At 40.8% G+C, this 19,849-nt stretch overlaps 1 protein-coding gene across 5 annotated transcripts in view; it reads right to left on the reverse strand.

The window, feature by feature from the left end:
* The window catches only part of myot (myotilin), a 208,189-nt gene extending 191,601 nt beyond the window's left edge, over window positions 1-16,588 (reverse strand). For 3 of the 5 annotated variants that reach the window (XM_042074328.1, XM_042074329.1, XM_042074326.1), the window contains exons 1-3: window positions 16,450-16,587; window positions 3,096-3,128; window positions 2,783-2,906 (exon numbers count right to left, since the gene is read on the reverse strand). In XM_042074328.1, the coding sequence (XP_041930262.1) occupies window positions 2,783-2,906; window positions 3,096-3,103 (132 nt within the window). In that variant the 5' untranslated portion in view covers window positions 3,104-3,128; window positions 16,450-16,587. Of the gene's footprint in view, window positions 1-2,782; window positions 2,907-3,095; window positions 3,179-16,449 lie in introns of all 5 variants that reach the window. The other 2 variants (XM_042074327.1, XM_042074330.1) reach the window with 2 other exon arrangements.
* Between the last annotated feature and the right edge of the window lie 3,261 nt (window positions 16,589-19,849).

Below are 19,849 nucleotides of genomic sequence, written 5' to 3' on the forward strand. Positions count from 1 at the left end.
TTTTGCCTACCTTGTTGTAGCCCATCTAAAATAACTCCAAAACTTTACTATGTTCCTTCCATCCTTTCGTTGTTTTCAAAAAACGTTTTATATCCATGATGGCCTTGAAGTCTTGAGTTTGTGAATTCGCTAAAAATAAGCTTATTATGCGCTGTTAACCGGCAACCATTGACAGTAAAAGAAAGCAGCAAGTAGCCTTCGCTACAATTTCTGTAGTTGCTGCGTCCATTCATTGTTATTATCTCTCCTGCTCAAACAAAAGTTGTGCGTGCATTAAGTTGATGATAACATGTTTACAAACTCTACTTTACATAATTTAAATAAATATTGTAAATAGCCCACTGTCATGCAGTTAATGGGATACTGTGCAGAGTTGGAAAGTTAGGTCAACTTGGAAAGTGTTTCTCGTTGCCTGTTGGTAAGGTACAGCCGTAGCTTACACCTGCAGGAGCGCTTGCTTGGGCGCCTGTGTTGCAAACACATTTCCACGAATCACGGATGTGTTGATGACATAAATTAGGAAATATTAGAGGACTTAATGAGACGAACTGCATGCCGATTCCATTTAACCCAAATGCCCCAGCAGCAGCACGGGAGAGGAGAGCTTATCTGACAGATCTGCATTGTCTATAGTGAGGTAATGTTAGATTACATTGCAAAAATATCACCATGCATTCATAAGCTCGTGATTCAGTGAGAGTGATCCCAAAACATCGGAAAGTGACATTTCTGGATTACATTTTGTCAAGAGGAAAAATCAATAGCAAACTATAGACTATAGCACTGTGAACCGTTCCTGGTTGCGCCTGCCAAATCCGCCATCATAATAGCAATCCACTATGGAACAAGCGTGCCTGTTGTTAAAGGGAATGTGAGATGACGCTCTGATTGGTTTATTGCACGTTACGCCCAAACCACACCCATGAATAATGTACCTGCTACAGACCACCCCATTTTAGATTTGCGTCAGGCGCAACAGTCAATTTTCCGCCGGTAAAATAGAAACAGCGCCCAAGATCCGCCCACAAAGCGTTTTGCGCGAAGTCAATTGTGTTAAAGTGCAGATCCGCCCACAAAGCGATTTGCGCGAAGTCGATTGTGTTAAAGTGCAAGATATAGCCCTCAGAGTTCCTTTGAGAGGATGAGAGAAGCGTAAAGAAGGACAATGAGATGAGCTGCGACTAGATACGGTAAATACTTTGCCATGGCTTGCAACAACAGGCAACGACGTGCACTATTTAGCATTTAATTCACACCGCTACAACTCCTTCTGCAACGGTTTTGTCGACGCGGATCTCTGGTATGAATTGGGCGTTATGTTTTTGATGTGTGACGGCTACCGTAGTTCTATTAGGCTGTTCTTACACATGGGACCGGCACCGGTCCGCGGATTGCCAATCAATCACACTGCCGTTGCAACGCCTCTAAATGCAGTCTGCTGCCCTGTTTACCGGCAATGCTACAGCGGACTTCAGCTGCCACCTTGTGGTGAAAAGTTGTAATACATTTCTCGCAGCTGCGTGAATCACTGGAAGCGCGAATGAAGTGGCCATTTCTAAATGGGACCCACTGTATCTTCAATCGGCCCTTGCCTCAAGTATACAAGACTGAAGTCATTGTTCTTCATTAGTTATATCAACAGTTGGTTCAACAGTACCATTGATTTGTCTGACAAGTACACAAAGCATGAGGATCAGCGTGACGATGGTTGAATGACTGAGGAAAAATGTTTCCTATGTCATTAACTTTGTATGGTGAAGCAAAAAAATATATAGACTATAATATAAAAACAAACATTTAGCTGTCAATGCATCTATTCAGATACAAACAAGCCAAAACATTTAACTTACTCAAAAATGTCTTGTGAGCAGAGGCGGACAGAGTAGCCTACACAGCTACTTGAGTAAAAGTACAGATACCCTTTGCTACATTTTACTCAAGTACAAGTAAAAGTACAACAGTCGGATGTCTACTTAAGTAAAAGTACTGAAGTACTTGTTTTTTAAAAGTACTTGAGTATCAAGAGTAGCCTACATTTTCTAAATATTGCATTACTACTGCCACAGTGCTTACAGTACAGATACGTCCTACATGGAGTTATGAAAAATGTCAATACCTTGGAGAATGTAAAAGGAATTGAAAGTAAAATGAAGTCATTTTCATCTTTTTACCATGTTGCCAGGGATGGGCAGTATTTCTAATAGATGTATTTAAAATACGTATTTCAAATACAAAATACTATTTTGTAATTGAAACACTTGAAGCGAAAACTATCATTAACTTGTTCAGAAAATTGAAATAGTCTGGCGAGGTGGGGCCACAGGTTGGCACATTCCCGGGATGGACATGCTGCGTCTTCATCCATTGTTTCGTCCATGGTTTTGTCTCTTATCTAAATCTGACCATGGAGTTGACTTTGGTGGAAAGCTGAAGGTGATTGCTGATAGGCTGTCCCAATCAGTGGCGCCTGCACAATCCAATCATGTTTGAGAGGGAAACAACAAATTGAGGGTTTCTGAGATTTTTCTTTTTTCCTTTTTTTTTAGAAGAAGTAACGGGTACTCACGGTTATGGATAGAAATGTAGTGGAGTAAAGAGTACAATATTTGCCTCTCAAATGTACTTGAGTAAAGTCATGAGTACTGCCCAAAAATGATACTCGAGCAAAGTACAGATCCCTCAAAATTGTACTGTACTCAAGTAAATGTACTCCGTTACTGTCCGGCTCTGCTTGTGAGTATGCATGTGAATGTAATTATGTATGTTTTGTGTGTGTGCACACCCTCTGAGGTTTGTTACAAAGGGGCTGGTCCAGGCTTGAATCCTGCTGGATGACCGTAGATGAGGCAGGTTCTCTGGTGCATGGGGAAATGGTCAAGGACACCGTGCTAGTCTTCTTCTGAACCCTGGAATAAATATTCATGTTCTAAGTTTACCTTTCACTGACATTTATAGACCTCATACATCTCTAGAAATGCAGTATCACACCTGAAAAATAGTACAGAGTAAATATTCATAACAAAATGCTGATTAAAATGGCAAAGTAAATAAGTATCATATTATATACAATATACTGGTAGTAAAGCAATACTTACTGTGCCATATTTCAGGGGAAGTGCTTTTGGTTCCTACACAAGGAGAGATGTAAGTGATGATGTTTAGCTTGGTAACTGCAAAACTAATGAAAGGATGAAAATACATTGAAAATGATTCATGGTATAACAAGACTTCTCACAAATGAAAAGATAGAAAAGATCATTGCATTTGCTCTTAAAATGATTCATATTTGCAGTGTTGACCCACAGGTGAAGTTTGTCTGGTGAATTTTTGTTTTGGGGAGCAAGACCAAAGTCCTTTAAGGTAAGTCCCTCCACTCGGTGGCCATATTGTAACGCTTTTTGGGCACTTAATGGGCATCTATTTCGGCAGAAATGTGTGTGCGCAAGGCACGACACCAACCTTGCTCCAGTGGCAAGATCACAACACATGATTGGCACGCAGTGGCGTAGCCAGAAATGTTCAAATGGGTGGACACAGAAAAAAAACAGTTGGGCAAAGCCAATTTGATTGAACATAAGATAGGCCTAGATTAGATGCATACAAACATTAATCATAGGCATATTATATTTATGACATAACATTGGAATTTACTGAACACATTTGAACACAGCCAACAAATTACGCAGAAACATTTTCAACCGGAGCAAAAATGCATGAATGTATAGCTTCCGCGCGTCACATGAAACACAATTGGCCATATTGGACAAGTGCAAGGCCTTATCATAGGCATGGTACATTCATGACATGAAAAGTGGAACTTATTGAACGAATTTCATCATAGCTGACAAATTATGTAGTTGGCTAAACATTTTAAACTTCCGCAAAACTGCATGAACCCAGCATTGGCGTGTCACATAAAACACAAATTGAAGCATCAGATTGACCATTGGACAATCCTACTGCAAAGCCTTTTCATAGGCATGCTACGTTTAAGACATAAAAAGTGGAATATGAACGCATTTCATCACACAGCTGACAATTACGCAGAAACATTTCAAATGGAGCAAAACAATGCATGCAGCTTCAGCGCGTCACATAAACACAATTGAAAGATTGATCATATTGGACAACTGTAAAGCGTTATCATAGGCATGTAACATTTATGACATGAAAAGTGGAATTTATTGAACGCTTTTGATCACAACAATACGCCATTAGGCCTACATGAACGTAGCTTCAGTATGTCATTACATCAAATTGAAACAGATTGGCCATATAGGCAAGCCTACTGCAAATATGAAAACTTTGTTGGAGAGAGCAAGAGAGAGAGAGAGAGAGACCTCCACGGTTCACCGTTTTAGATGGTGAACGTAAACGAAGGAAAGCCCGGACGGACGGGCAAGACTGACAAGCAGGCGGGCATATGTGTAGACAGATATGTGTGGAGGAGCTGGTAGGGGGACAGTTGGTTAGTGTTTTTAACAGTCTTCTGTAATAAACTCCGGGTTTGCTAACTACGTTGTAGGTGCTTCGTTTTATGCGTAGGGACCCTGAGCAAGCTACTGAAGAGGTTTGGTACTGTTTTGAACAGTATTACTGGTTAAAAAATGCTATTTGGGAAGCGTTTCGCTCATAGCCCTTAGCTAATCCGCTGTTTGAGTCAGCTCAATGCACCCACATGCCACACAATAGCTACAGTTTATGCACAAGAACTATGCTTGTTTATATACTTTTAAATAAGGGCCCAATCTATGCTGCTAGATTATTTTGCAAGCTTCATGCACGGGACATGGAAATAGCTAGGGTATCACTCAAAAATGTTATTGTTTGCAACATGTATGGGCTTCTACTCTACAGTGACCAGTCAACGCATGAGAACAGCACAGATTCAATCCAGTCAAAAAGTTACTGACATTTGGACTCTGGAAGCACAATTGGACAAAGCGAAAATGTAATCATTAAAGCGAAAGCTTAATTTATCGTTCCATGTCGAATCAACACCTTAGCTACATGCATCCCCTCAAAATTGTAACATTGCGTTGAAGAAGCACAGACTGCAAGGACTGTGATTGGTCAACTGGCCCCATGTGTGGTTGTACTTCAGCTCCCTATTGGGTAGTTTTCTGACATCCTAGTATGCTTACAGAAGCTTTGCAATGCAACTCAGACATGTTTTGGTTACCATGACAGGGCTAGATTATGTACACTGTCTATTTTTCGGTAAACCCATTGGTACTTTATATACAAGCAGTTAGCCTACTTTTGCTCACAGACATCATGCAAATAACCTGTATTTGTTGGTTACAAAAACTAGGTTGCAGGATTAAACTGGGTCTGTTCCTGGATAACTTTTACAAAATCTAATTATAGTGTTTGAATAAACTGGTACTGACCCCAGTGATTGTCCTACAGGCATGAATGGGGGGGGTTACATGTAATTCTAGGCATCAGGGGGCCATTAAAGGGTGACAAGTACCTTGGGTGCCTTCAGAAATGATGCGCATGCCCATCTAAAATGTGTGCATTTCAAGTAGTGTGTAGTCTGCTGCATAAAGTTCAACACATAAATTAGCTTGCTTATTTTACAGAAAAATATAAATACTGTAGCATACTGTCATTCAGTAAATGGGCTAGAGTGCAGTGAAGAGTTGGGAAGCTGTAGGCCAACTTGAAGTGAATACACACACAGGGGAATTATCTCTCTATAGAGAGAGAATAGCTGAGTAGCCTGATCGTATGGCAATACACCTGCAGGCGCCCGCCCCTGACCAAGGTTTATACATTTATTTTGCAAAATTCCTTCAGCTTTGAAGTTAATACATGGAGGTGGGCATGAACTGCTTCAGATTCTTTGGTCCGTTGGGCCCTTTGTGGGCATTCAACCCCCAGGAGTGGTTTCATACATGCCAAGTAATCACGTGAAATGTAGTATTTTTTCACAAAGTAATGTTTTTTTGTTGAAAAAATGGCTCGCCACAATTTGGTAGTATCATATTTTGATGTGACCTACATAGCCTGTATCAATGATAAACGAAGATGAATCATTTTTGAAAAGTATTTTGTTTACTTTCTATCACAATCAATAACACAGCTAGGCACCCTACCAGGGGGTGTCTGGACTTACAAGCACTTTGAGTGACTATTAAAGCCCATATGGGGGCTATTTATTTCTTTTATGGTTTGTTTGTGATTTACTTTGTTACACTTTGTATATGTGAATGTGTGTTGTCTGTAATCCTTGTCCATCCCCCTCTGTTTAGGTGCTGAGCCTAAAGTGGGAGCAGTTCCTGAGGGGTATTTCACAAAACCTAGATAAGGGATTAAGCTGGGATTTTTTGGCTATCCTGGATGAATTTAGCCTTGACTTGGTTTCATAAAAGAGATGGCACATAAGTTATCATGGGAATGTATTCTCTGCACCACCAGGCTAACAGACAGGCTTAGTTAATTCTAATAGTAATTATATTGTCTTATTGGTTCAGCTCTGTCATTCAAATCAGACCTCTGTGTGAATTTCTAAGGAACTATCTGTACATTTACAAAGTTGTCAATGCCTCGTTTTATATGTTAGGACCTTCATACTACCAAAGAAGTGGCTACTTTAAGCCTCGTAAATGGTTTAAAATCAGTGATCTTTTTACCATGACAAAATGCCCTTTTCGCTACCCATGTTAGCATTTTAGAAGCTTCGGCTAAAATCAGGCTAGTTTAGAATGTATCGGATTAGCGTTTCTTTGCTCCACAATGAAAGTTCAAACTCGTTATAATACTAGGCATATCCAAAATCCATTTTACACCTGATTTCCCCTTTAAGAGACGTCTAAAAGAATACTGATAAACCCTGCATTTATACCTAGATGCATCCGCCTGCCACTATTAGCATCTAAAACGCAAACAGCGCAACTTCAAACAGCACGGTATTTTGATAGTCAGTGGAGCAGTTGAAGGATTCTGCTTGCACACGAGACCATATGGACTATGTATTCCACTAAACCATGCTTTACTAAAACTTAGCAGAGTATAACCTACACGCATCTGCACTCGAATATAATTTGAACTCATAGGCAAACCGTTATACACAGTTAATTACTTTCACTATTGACTGACAACGGGTTACCATCGAAAACATAGCCTGAAAAAAGCAACACTTACACCAATAATGTTAGAATGACTGACTAAAAAACCTAAGGATATTTATAGTTATAAAGGATATTTATAGTTGCTGCTTACATGTCGTGACGTTTTCAGCTGTGCTTCAGCTGTGCCTTTTACTATAGACCAGGTTTTTCTTGGTCAATGGCATAATGCCACAGTGGCGAATTTTAAATAATGCGCCAGACCACACCTTAGGTTGTTAATTGCACACTGCCGAGCGCATCGTGCAATAAAAGAGAAGGGCATGGCGAAAAACTCGAGTGTACAATAGGAATACTCTTTGCGTCGGGATAATAATATGCTTTACACCATGGTTTTGCAAAAAAATTGGAACCTGTCAGTTCTAACACTCATATCACAACTCTTAACCTTACTGTATCTCTTAACTTCCATCACTCATTAACATTTTTGCCAGTAGTAGAATGTTAGAGGCCCACATCATCTTAATATATTAGAGTTTCGCACCCAACCTTCCTGGAGAGACTCTGGAGACACCGATGTCAGTTGAAATGATAACAATGTTGGCATACCGGATATAAGCAAGTACAAACATTAAGCAATAAAGTCTGAAAAATAACAAACAAATATTTTATACGTTTTCACAAATATTTTATCTATTACAAAAATATTAAAGAAGCACTATTGAACAATTTTGGCAAAAATGACCTTAATTATGCAGGTTGTTCTACAACACTTTCTGAGACGTTTGGTGGGTGCTTCGTCTCCCCCTATCGCTTCTCAGTGGAAAAAAACGAATATGTAACTTTCTGTTCCCGGTCCAAAGAAATCCGGATGTGACTCAGCGGAAGTATCCAATCGCGCCTCAAAAATGTAGTCAGATTGTAGTTTCTAAAAAGACTGAAAAACGGACGCCAACTTGGCTTTGTTGCTGTTGAAATTGTAAGTAGCCTACCCTTGGGTGAATTTTGTTTTTGTAATGTGGTTTGATAGTCTCTTGAACAATGTGTTTGCTCGACCGTTTTATTGTGAGCCCTGTATCGCAGCGCACCAAACTCAGAGCCGCGGAGAGGAAATGGCACAAATCCAAACTAGCTGACGACCTCAAAAACTACCAGACACTCCTGACCTCCTTCTCAGCCAGCATCACTGCTGCTAAGACTGCTTTCTACAATGACAAAATCAACAGCGCTACAGACACTCGAAAACTTTTCTCAACCTTCAAATCGCTACTCAACCCTCAGCTGCCTCCTCCTCCATCCAGCCTTACTGCAGATACCCTCGCCTCATTTTTTACAAACAAAGTGGCGGCAATCAGCAGTCAATTCTCTACATGCCCACTCAACGCATCTGACTCAGATACCGCACTCCTACAACCTCTAGGGACTGCTGGAACATCTTTTTCAGCATTCACGCCTCTCTCCGAGAGTGAAGTGTCCAGACTCCTGACATGCAGCCGTCCTACCACATGCTCGCTGGACCCTATACCTACGAGCCTACTCCAGTCCATCAGCCCGACCATCGCTCCAGCTATCACACATGTGATCAATGCCTCGCTAACCTCCGGCACATTTCCAACAGCGTTCAAAATGGCCCGGGTAACACCGTTACTTAAGAAAGCTTCTCTCAACCCTGCTCAAGTCGAGAACTACCGCCCTGTCTCACTACTGCCTTTCCTATCCAAAGGCATTGAACGAGCAGTCTCCAAACAGGTCTCTGACTTCCTTTCACAGAACAACCTTCTGGATCCAAATCAGTCTGGGTTCAAAAGCGGCCACTCTACCGAAACGGCTCTGCTGTCTGTAACAGAAGCCTTAAAAGAAGCCAGGGCGACCGCTCGGTCATCAGTACTCATTCTGCTTGACTTATCGGCTGCCTTTGACACGGTTAATCACCGTATCCTTCTCTCTATACTCGCGGACATGGGAATCTCCGGAGCTGCTCTCTCCTGGTTTGAATCCTACCTCACAGGACGCTCGTTTAACGTATCATGGCTTGGTCAGCTATCTGCACCTCACCATCTCACCACAGGGGTCCCCCAGGGCTCAGTGCTGGGCCCCCTCCTCTTTGCTATCTACACCACCTCCTTGGGACAGATTATCCGTTCGCACGGCTTCTCATACCACTGCTATGCAGACGACACACAGCTCTATCTGTCCTTTCCACCTGACGACCCCCTGGTTTCAGCACGGATCTCGGATTGCCTTTCAGACATAGCTACATGGATGAAGGCACACCACCTCCAGCTGAACCTCTCAAAGACTGAACTGCTGGTCATCCCAGCTAAACCTACCATACACCACGACATCAACATCAAATTTGACTCCCTGTCTGTTTCACCGACCAGGACTGCAAGAAATCTAGGAGTTGTTCTCGACAACCAACTAAACTTCTCAGATCATGTTGCCTCAGTCGCCCGGTCATGCCGTTTCGCACTCTACAACATACGGAAAATCAGGACTTACTTGACTCAAGATGCTACCCAAATTCTGGTTCAGGCAATAGTCATCTCACGACTCGACTACTGCAATGCCCTCCTGACAGGTCTCCCAGCCTGCGCAGTGAAACCACTTCAGATGATCCAGAACGCAGCGGCGCGCCTGGTCTACAACCAACCCAAAAGGGCACATGTTACCCCGCTGCTCATCCAGCTACACTGGCTACCTATGGCGGCCCGCATCAAATTCAAGTCTCTAACGCTTGCCTACAAAGTAGTCTCCGGTTCTGCTCCCACCTACTTGAATGCCCTCATACAGACTTACACTACCTCCAGACCGCTGCGCTCCTCTGACGAACGACGTCTAGCTCTACCACCGGTACGCTCAAGCCAATCCAAACTTTTCTCATCTGTTGTTCCTCGTTGGTGGAACACACTGCCAGTTCCTACAAGGGCAGGGACATCCTTTTCCACGTTCAAAAAACTCCTGAAGACCCAGCTCTTTAGAGAACATCTACTCCCATAGCAACACTTACAACAAGTCTTACTGATCCTAGCACTCACCAGCCGTTTTACACTGACAAGTAACTGTTAAAATACAGCACTCACCGACGCACTTATTCTTACTGTACTCTAATGTGTTTTTTTTTTTAAACTGTCCTAAAATTGTGAGAATTGTTCAAAAACTTACTGTTTACCATGTTGTTAGTCGCTTTGGTTAAAAAGCGTCAGCCAAATGTAATGTAATGTAATGTAATGTAATGTATGTGTTTAGCTTGGTTTCTTGATGGCTAGCTCGCTAGCTATTGGGGGTTTAGCGTAGCAGTCACTTGCTACTGAAGCTGCAGGGGGAGCTATGTCGTGAAAAATGCAAGCCCAAATCCGGCTAAAACCCAGAAACAGCGAAGGAATAACCAGACCTGCATAGGACTTCTTTAATATTGCACCCAATGGACATTTTAGGACCCTATTTTCTCTTGCGCAAAACCTGGCGCAAAGCAGATTATTATCCAAACTAGGGATCGACCGATATATCGGCCGGCCGATATATCGGGCCGATATTTGCGTTTTTTACGTGTATCGGCATCGCCCGATAAGCCGCTGCATTCGCCAATAGTTTTTCCCCCGCATTATTTACATACAGGCGTCCACAGGCAGCTCTGTGTTGCTGGAGACGCTGCAATTCACATGCAGACTGCCCCTCCCCCACGAGCAGAGTGCTAAAAGCCTGCTCTTCAAGACAACAGTAAACTTTAAACTTTCAAAGCATTTTTTAACTGTTTGACTTATACACTTTGAAGGTGGAAGCAAGTTTGTGGGTCCAAATGGAAAACACGAATGATAGATAGGTAGGCTATTTTTTTTAATGCTTAATGATCGTTTATAAAACTGCTTGCCATTGTATTTAGGGAGCTGCAAATAAGTTGTAGGCTATCCATATTCATGCGGTAGCTGTTACAAACACTGTTCATATATGATTAAGTAGCCTAATGCCAACGTTGTTCCGTGGTATTTGTGGGAGTTTTATTCAGCGACCACCTGGCTGAGTGTTGGACGCGTGTGGTGTGTGTGTCTCCCTCCCTGAATGCCTGTTCTATAAAACATGCTTGCCATTGTATTTAGGGAGCTGCAAATAGCTAAGTTGTAGGCTATCCGTATGCATCATAGACAGTAAAAGAAATGGACGAACAGACTCCGTCGTTTTCAATGGGAGGGCACTGAGTCAAATAGAACGATTTTTCAGTTGGTCCCCCCAGTACTGCGCAGACTCACACTTAACTTCGTGACGTTAGCCATCGAACTGAATCTTGTAACTCATATGATAGATACACAGAAATTCTTCTCACACTTCCTTCGCCTTCAAAGTCATCAAAGTTAAACATTTATTTATGTATTATTATTAATATCATCCTCACCAAGTCGTGTTAATGTTGAAGCTACCATACATGATCATCTTCAAAAACAGTCAACAAAACAAAAAAGTTATAGCCTTGAAGCTAATCTTCTTTCCACTTTTCCGACCTACGGTCAATCCGTCGAAAACCTGTAATGATTAGTGCCGTTTTTAAAAAAAAATAGGTTTACTTTTTTATTATTATTAGGTTGCCTCTGTGTAATGCTTTACCAGAGAGGGTTAAAGCAGAGCTAGTAATCAAGGATCTTTGGCTTTACCTTAACATACGGTCGTGTATGCTAGGTTTTGCTTATGAGTTACCGTCATAGACCGTAAAGTGGACTGAGCTTCTTATCCAAACAATACGGTTATCTCCCTACGGCGCGAAAGAGAGATTACGTCAAAGCTAGCTTCCCTCCAACCGAACAAGCTAACCATTCTTCTTACGGGTAACCAACGTTACAGACGAGGTAGTGGAGTCTGTTTTGCCTTTGTAGTGTTTATGTGGATTACACAGAAGCTACAATATCGCCACAGGATATATGTTATATGAAGTTATGGTATTTCAAAAAAATCCTAGAATGAATGGACTTCTATGGGAGTTAGCAGAGAGGTGGTCCCTCCAGCCTACGTCGATTCTTCTACTTCCGGGAATTCGCCTGCCCCCTTGGTATGCATGCGTTAGCGGTAGCTGTTACGAACATGGTCAATCATATGATTAAGTAATGCCGACGTTGTTCCGAGATATTTGTGGGAGCGTCTCCCTCCCCCTCCCTTCGAGCGGGGCGGAGTTGCCATCGCAGTGATATCAGAGGTTTAATAATGAGAGACGTGTAGAATTTTAATTTGTGTTAACGTTTATCATGTACCAGACATACCGTGTATGCCTTACTTGTTTAGAGCCGTTTGCTAACGTTATCATTATCAATCCAGTTCAATGGTGGTTCGTCAGCTACCAAGCAGAAGTTTGTGTGTGCGTCTGGTCTGTCTCACTCAGTGGGACACACGCTTCACAGCGATATGAGAGTGTGCTACCTGAAGGAGAGATTTTAAAACTTTGAGAGATACGTTTTTATACCTTTTGACGTTGATGCCGTTTAGAACAGAAACATCTGACACCACGTTATTTCCACGTTATTTTCCTCTGCTGATTTATGTTCTGTGGTTGGCAGCTTTTTTTTAGAAAAATATAGACATAGAAAAATTGAAACCATGCAGTCTAAAATGACAAATCAAGCACTTTATTTCAATAGCTACTTTTCAGGCTTATTGTTTTCTTAAATTATTTAAATGTGTTGACAAAGGACATTTTGTGATGACTTGAATTGTCTTATAATATGTCAGCAAGCAATGCATCATTAAGGCTGTTTTGTAAGATGTTGATGAAAGCATTTTGCACAGTTAACCATATCCACCCATAAGTTCAATAAATATTCCTTTTTTAAATTGAAACTTATAACATTTGTTATCATCATTTGTGTAATTATGTGTCATTTGTATGATGTAAATTGAGGGAGCAAAATAAAAGCAGTATCGGCTCCAAATATCGGCTCAAGAAAATCGGCAGCCTGTATCGGTCATCGGCTAAGGCTGATGGAAAAAAAAATCGGTATCGGCACTAAAAAATCCATATCGGTCGATCCCTAATCCAAACACAATTCCTATAGTAGTTTTTCACTATGCCCGTCTCTTTTATTGAGCAACGCGCCAAGGGGTGAGGCAATTAACGACCTAAGGAGGGGAGCATTACCTAAAAATCGCTATCATACACTACCTAAAATGCATTGCGCTACTGACGAAGGAAAACCTGGTCAGAAATCCGTGGCGAGTTATATGTTATTTTAAGAGCGCATTATCAACAGTGATATGGGCGGGTGCACAACTATACCCTGCTTCTCTCGTCCACAGGAATGCAAAACAAATTACACCATTACAATTGGAAACATAACTCTAATAAAGATATTACAAAATATGTCTCACAATGAGTAGTTATTCGCCATCATTTGCAAATTGGTAATGACAGTTAAAGTGTAATTCCAGCGAAAATTGACTGAAGGGTGTTTTTCTGCATTAAAACACATCAAATAAGCCGTGGAGACAGCAATTTTCGTTGATCAACCACTACAGAGCTTGGCCTGGTATATGCAATAGCCCCAAATAGCAAACAGTGTAGTAGCTATGGGCAGTAAGCTAAACACTTCCCAAATGGCCTTTTTTTTAACCAGTAATATTGTTCAAAACAGCACCAAACCTCGTCAGTAGCTTCCTTAGGGTCTCTACACATTAAACGAAACACCAGCAACCTAGATAGCGAACGCAGTGTTTATTACAGAAGACTGTTAAGAACACTTACCGCAGTCGCGCTATCTGGAGAAATTCTTTGGTCACCTCTATTAACAATTTACGGCTCCACTTACGGCACAGTTGGTAAGTGTTCTCAATAGTCTTCTGTAATAAACTCTGGGTTCTCTAACTAGGTTGTTGGTGCTTCGTTTTATGTGTAGAGGCCCTAAGCAAGCTACTGACGAGGTTTGGTGCTGTTTTGAACAATTTTCTTATGTGTGCTTATTTGATGTGTTTTAATGCAGAAAAACACCCTTGGGTCAATTTTCGCTGGAATTACACTTTAAAAGTGATTAGATGAGAGGCACATATGGAGCACAGCTGAAGACGCACTGTCACAAGATATAAGCAGCAACTAAATGTCCTTAGGTTTTTTATTCAGTCATTTTATTGCAACACCCAACATGGACTGGACAAACCACAAAATGTATTTAAACTATTCGCCAGTGACCATGCGTTTTAGACTGTCAAAATATAGCCCTTACTGTAGTCTATTATGTGTGTGTGTGGTCAAAAACATCTGATTCACACACAGTCTTGGAAACCAAGTGGCTAAGCCGAAGCCAGTATTTGAGTATTAGGCCTAAATTAAAGGGCACAGGAATGGGAGTTTAGTGTTAGTTTGATTGATCTTTTACGAGAATCACAGACTTGTATGTCCTATGCCTGGAACTGCACTATTGTATATTAAGATCAAAAAATCTATTTGGTATTGTTTTAAGTATGAAGAGACTTACCTAGTACTCTCTCAAAAGATCATTTTGACTTCATGTAAGAAGACTTTAAAGGAGAACTATGCAGTTTTTTAGCTTAGTTTACCTTAACTGAACAGCTTCAGAGTCATTAAAATGGTTATATGACTTTTTGGGGGTTGAATGGTGGCCGTCTCGCTTCCCCCTAGCGCCTGTGAGTGAAAAAAAACACCCTTGCAACTTTGGGCCAGCAGGTCGATGGCCTCAGAGACAGAAAACCTCGCAGCCTCGCGATGTAACGAATTGCTTTACTGCAAATACACGCCAGACACGACTAGAACAAGGTAGCGATGGAGGTTCTAAATCATTTGTCATGGCCGAGCCAGCGAAAAGAAGCAGAAAGTGAGTAAACTGTTGTCAGAGGAACAGGGAAAGAGGAAACGGCAGACTGACAGATTGAGGAGTGTCGTAAATTATAAACTCTGAAGCTGTAGGGGGAGCTCTGCAGAGAAACCTCCGAGCAAAAAGTGAGAAAACAGCACAGAAATTGCCATAGCGGCATAGTTTTTCTTTAATTTATTTTAAGGAGTCGTATCAAGACAAATTTACTCCACGCACTGGCAGACAAATTTGCTTGTTTTCAGGATTAGATGTCTTAAAAGAAGTCAAGCTCATATTACAAATAATATCAACTAGATGTTTTTATCTTGATATAAGATTAAGGTTAGATTTTATTAGATAAGCAGTTTATGCAGTATGCACTTGGTTAGCAAACAGACCTTCTCAATTGTTATTAAGAGTGGGTCTGGAAAAGGTTAATTGACTTACAACTTCCAGCCGGGGCATAACTAGCAGTGAAATTAAACTTAAATTGGTGCATTAAACTCTTTCCAAATCGTTGTAAGTGTAATAAAAAGTGTAACAATCTTGTAAACAAATGTTTTAAATGCAATTGTTTTCTCAATTCCAAATAAATACACGTCTATGCCGGATTAGCGATTGTATTTGTGTGCCTGTGTTTTAGGGGCATTGGAAATGGGCTTCAATGGCCTCTTCTGAAATTTGCCAAATGTTTGTATGGTATATTCCAAGGCAGGCACTATAGTCAACACATTTCACATTACATCAAGTATGGAAATGTTTTAATTCCATTCAGCGCACTGTACAACTTTTATGCATCTGCTTTTTCTTGCTGTCCACCCTTTCTCACAAAACATATTTGTGAAAATGTGATATTTCCAAAGCCATTTGTGATTCAACCATTGCGTTATTCCAAGGCTGACTTGGAGGATCCAATGTCTTTCTTTCAACAGAGGACGAGGCCACTTATATCCACTGGGTGAGACAGCAAATGGGGGCAGGGGAAATTTGAGACAAATGCTAGTCTAATTTTGTTTCACCAATGGTGTGGTGAATTTAGAAACACTTGTGGACAGATAAATCTCCCTGCAGTTTCTGCTATGTGTAGTTATACAAAGCATCACAAGAGAGAAATATAACAATTAACAACAGTAAAAATTATGCAAAGTAGGTTAGTGATTACAAGTAACTCCAAAACTGTCAAGCACAAAATTAGAGCATAACACTACAAGAAGATTTGTGTCAGCTCTTAAAGCTTGAGTAGTGACCTGTTTCTCCCACCCCCTTTAGGATAAATAAAGAGCAAATCATTTATCAAAAGGAAAAAAGTATTGCAACTACTTTAAGTATTTTGAGACCTTAAGTTAAACCTAATGCTTAATGCATAAACTCACATGCAATACAGATCTGCACAGTGTAACCACTCCTAGAATCAAAAGCAAATCTCATACAGCCACTCAGAGTTGATCCTGTGCAGTGAAATTGTCATGCTCAGACGACTGTCCGTCACAGTTCACTAAGTATTTACCCTTCCATCTATCTAATCTTCATAACAAAGAAATATAAACATACACCAAATAGACCAAATAGTAAAATCTAAAGACCCTTACCCACAACTTTCCACCACCAATGATACTAATTCCAGGGGAGGCTGAAAGAGTGAAAATAGATTGCAGAGCAGGGGCTTCACCCTTAGTATCCTTGTCTGACACCCCTTTCACTGCTAAAGCATTTACAGATCTTTCTCATGACTTCAGTCATTGAGAGACTGACATCTGCAGTGGATCAGAAATGGGGGTGGAGCTTAAAATGCTAGAGCTACTAAGATGGAACAAGATGGGAAGGGGTGGGGATGGGGGTGTGGCGAGAAAGATAAGGGTGGTGTCAATTTATAGCCCCTCCAGTCGCCTATGCTGACTCCACAATTTATGGTCAGACCTCAAATATAGACTAGTGTCACTGTCAGTGAACAACAGTACCTGGTCAGTGATGGGAATAGCATGTCAGCTAATCATTGTGTGCATACTGGTTAGGTGCAACCCTGCCTACTTTATGTTTGAAAGGGGCTTAGGGTTTTGGTGTCTTGGTAAAATGGTCAAATAGCAATAGCGGTGTGGAAAATAGCTGCCGTGTGCTTGACTTCCTACTTCAATATATATAAGCAGTAGCAGGATATACATAGCCTCAGGGAACATATGCGCCTCAAAAGCAGATTTTTATATGTGATACAGGATTATTATTATATATTATATAAATATTGTACCAAGCTGTAATGCCAGGCATTTGTTTTATTTTGGTTCATATAAGCTGGCTTTATTTTGGTATATTGTCACCACAATAGTGTCCAGAGCAGTGTTTTAGTGTTCATAAGGAACATAGCAATCCGAACATCATTTTATAAATTAGCCTAACAATTAAATCCAAATCCCCCTTTACATACAAATGTGTGCAGACGAAGACCAGTACACAGCATTACAATGCATACAGGGCTGCTACAGGTTAGGGGTAAAAAAAAAAAAACGCTGATGAAACAATGGCATTTAAGAGCTGCATTTTTAACCCCAAAATATGCCATCAAACAACAGTTTAGTAATTTACTTAATTTGATTGCATTTGGTCATGTTCAAACTTTAAAATATAAAACATGATATAGTCCAGTAAGTTATTCTTGAGACAGGGGGACAAAACAAAATACCAAATGTAATGGCTGCCACATTTAAAGTTTAACATAATTGTTTTAATTATAAATGTGATGTAGGATTTTACGTATGAATGTATTGAAGCAACACAATGTATTGAAGCAACACAATGACTGTTTGATCATGGACCATGGATCATGACCCCTTTTAGTTGGTTTTGATGAACTGGGCACTGTCTTTGCGCTAAATGGCGTTGAATACTGGTGCCAAGGGTAATACATATAAATCTTTAGAAATCCGGTTGCTTTAAACACAATGATCATTCTCATTTTATTTAGTCATTATCATATCATTTGTAACACACTATGATTGGAGATGAGGCAAGATCTGCTAGTACTGCTTCCTTCTGCATTGTGGTTGCAAAAATGGTTGTATGGGGAACTGTAAATGCAAAAAGACAGCATTAAAGTGTACAAGCACTGTGCACCTGTTCTGGTGACTGCAGTGACTAAATCAGTGTTCAGATGAGGCCTAGCCCTACATTTTTAGATAGATAGATAGATAGATAGATAAATAGATAGATAGATAGATAGATAGATACTTTATTGATCCCCAGGGGAAATTCAAGTCATCAAGTCATCATTTTGTCATCCCTAAAGGTCAAGGCCTTAACAACAAATGTCAAAGTCAAAGTCTGCTTTATTGTCAATTTCTTCACATGTCAAGACATACAAAGAGATCGAAATTGCGTTTCCTACTATCCCACGGTGGAGACAAGACATATTTTACCAATTAGGTCCACAGACAAACATAACATTCAAGTAAACAATATAAAAAGTAAAAATAAGAAGGCACATACAATGAAGAAATAAGAGCAGCAAAATTTGGTAGAAATTGTGCAATTGTGCATACAGTAGACAGTCAATATAATAGTGCAAAAGTCAGGCCAATAAATGGCTGAGGTAGTTTTGTTTGACCTAAGTATGCAAGTGGCATAGTGGTGCAAGTTATGTAAGAGCAGCAGAAGTGTGTTCAGAAGTGTTCAGGACAACAGGACAACAACAACAAGTTGCAAGTGTACAAGTAGAGTAGTGCAAGTGGAGTAGTGCAAGGCAGCCATTGTGGGTCTAAAAGTCCAGGATGTTATGTAGCTGAGGGTGGAGGGGGGAGAGAGTTCAGGATCCTAACAGCCTGGTATGAAGCTGTTGGTGAGTCTGGTGGTGCGGGAGCGCAGGCTTCTGTACCTCTTCCCAGAGGGCAGTAGATCAAACAAATTGTGAGCGGGGTGACTTGCATCACTCACAATTGTGGTCGCCTTGCGGGTGAAGTGGGAGGTGTAAATGTCCTTCAGGGAGGGGAGTGAAGCACCAATAATCCTTCCAGCTGTGTTCACTATGCGCTGCAGGGCTTTCCTGTTGTATTCAGTGCAGCTTCCGCCCCACACAGCGATACAGCTGGAGAGGATTTTTTTTGTTGATGTTTGTTTATCATATTGCCATTATTAGGACTTTTTTTTTCTAGCAGCCTTGACCCACTGATGTTGACCTCTAAGAGTTAGCCTGACGAGCCAGACCCACACTAAAATGTAGGGTCTGGGCACTTACCGTTCGCAGTGCTCAGTCCGAGGGGCGGGATAATCAGTTGTCTTTCAAATTCCCTCTGCACGCAATAGGACAGCGGCAGCGCTATGAGTCCCCTGCGTTTCCCACCAGCGGAGCTAGTTGGCTAGTTCAAACGTTTGCCAACTTAATAAAAGCTTAACTCGTGTCACACTGTTCGCCAGCAGCAACATCCATCTTATTTGTTTTCAAGTAGCAGGGAATTTAAGCCAAACCGTTGCAACTCTGCCATCAATCATTATGTTAAGCCCACCTAACGACTCTATACACGATTTCATTGGCCTGATTAAGTTTCGATTTCTGGAGCTCACAAGCCAACGGAGAGTTGCTAGACTAGCCCAGCAAATATAATTTGCTGCCGCTAGGGGCGCGTCTAGATTTCTAGGCTACTAAAGAGTGGTATTGTTGTTATAAATGAAATTAGTTTATATCTTTATCATATTTTAATCCCATTTATCCCATTTTAATTTTGTGCATGGGAATTTCATATCACAAAGGTCAATGACCTCTAGCTGACCTCAGAGGTCAAAGTGAGAATGGCTCCACATCTTAAAACAAAAGCTTATATTATTATATAAATATGATGTGATATGAACTGCTCTTGATTTGTCCTTTGAATGTTAAGTGCAGGGGATGCTAGGTTGCTACATTTTATTGAATTTGAACGATTAAAATTTATTTTAAAAGAATGTTTCAATTTTAACAACATAAGGACAACCAACTCTTTAGTGTGTGACAATCCTTTGCTACTG

This window comes from Alosa sapidissima, chromosome 20 (genome assembly GCF_018492685.1).
Source record: "Alosa sapidissima isolate fAloSap1 chromosome 20, fAloSap1.pri, whole genome shotgun sequence".
Taxonomy (NCBI): Eukaryota; Metazoa; Chordata; class Actinopteri; order Clupeiformes; family Clupeidae; genus Alosa; species Alosa sapidissima.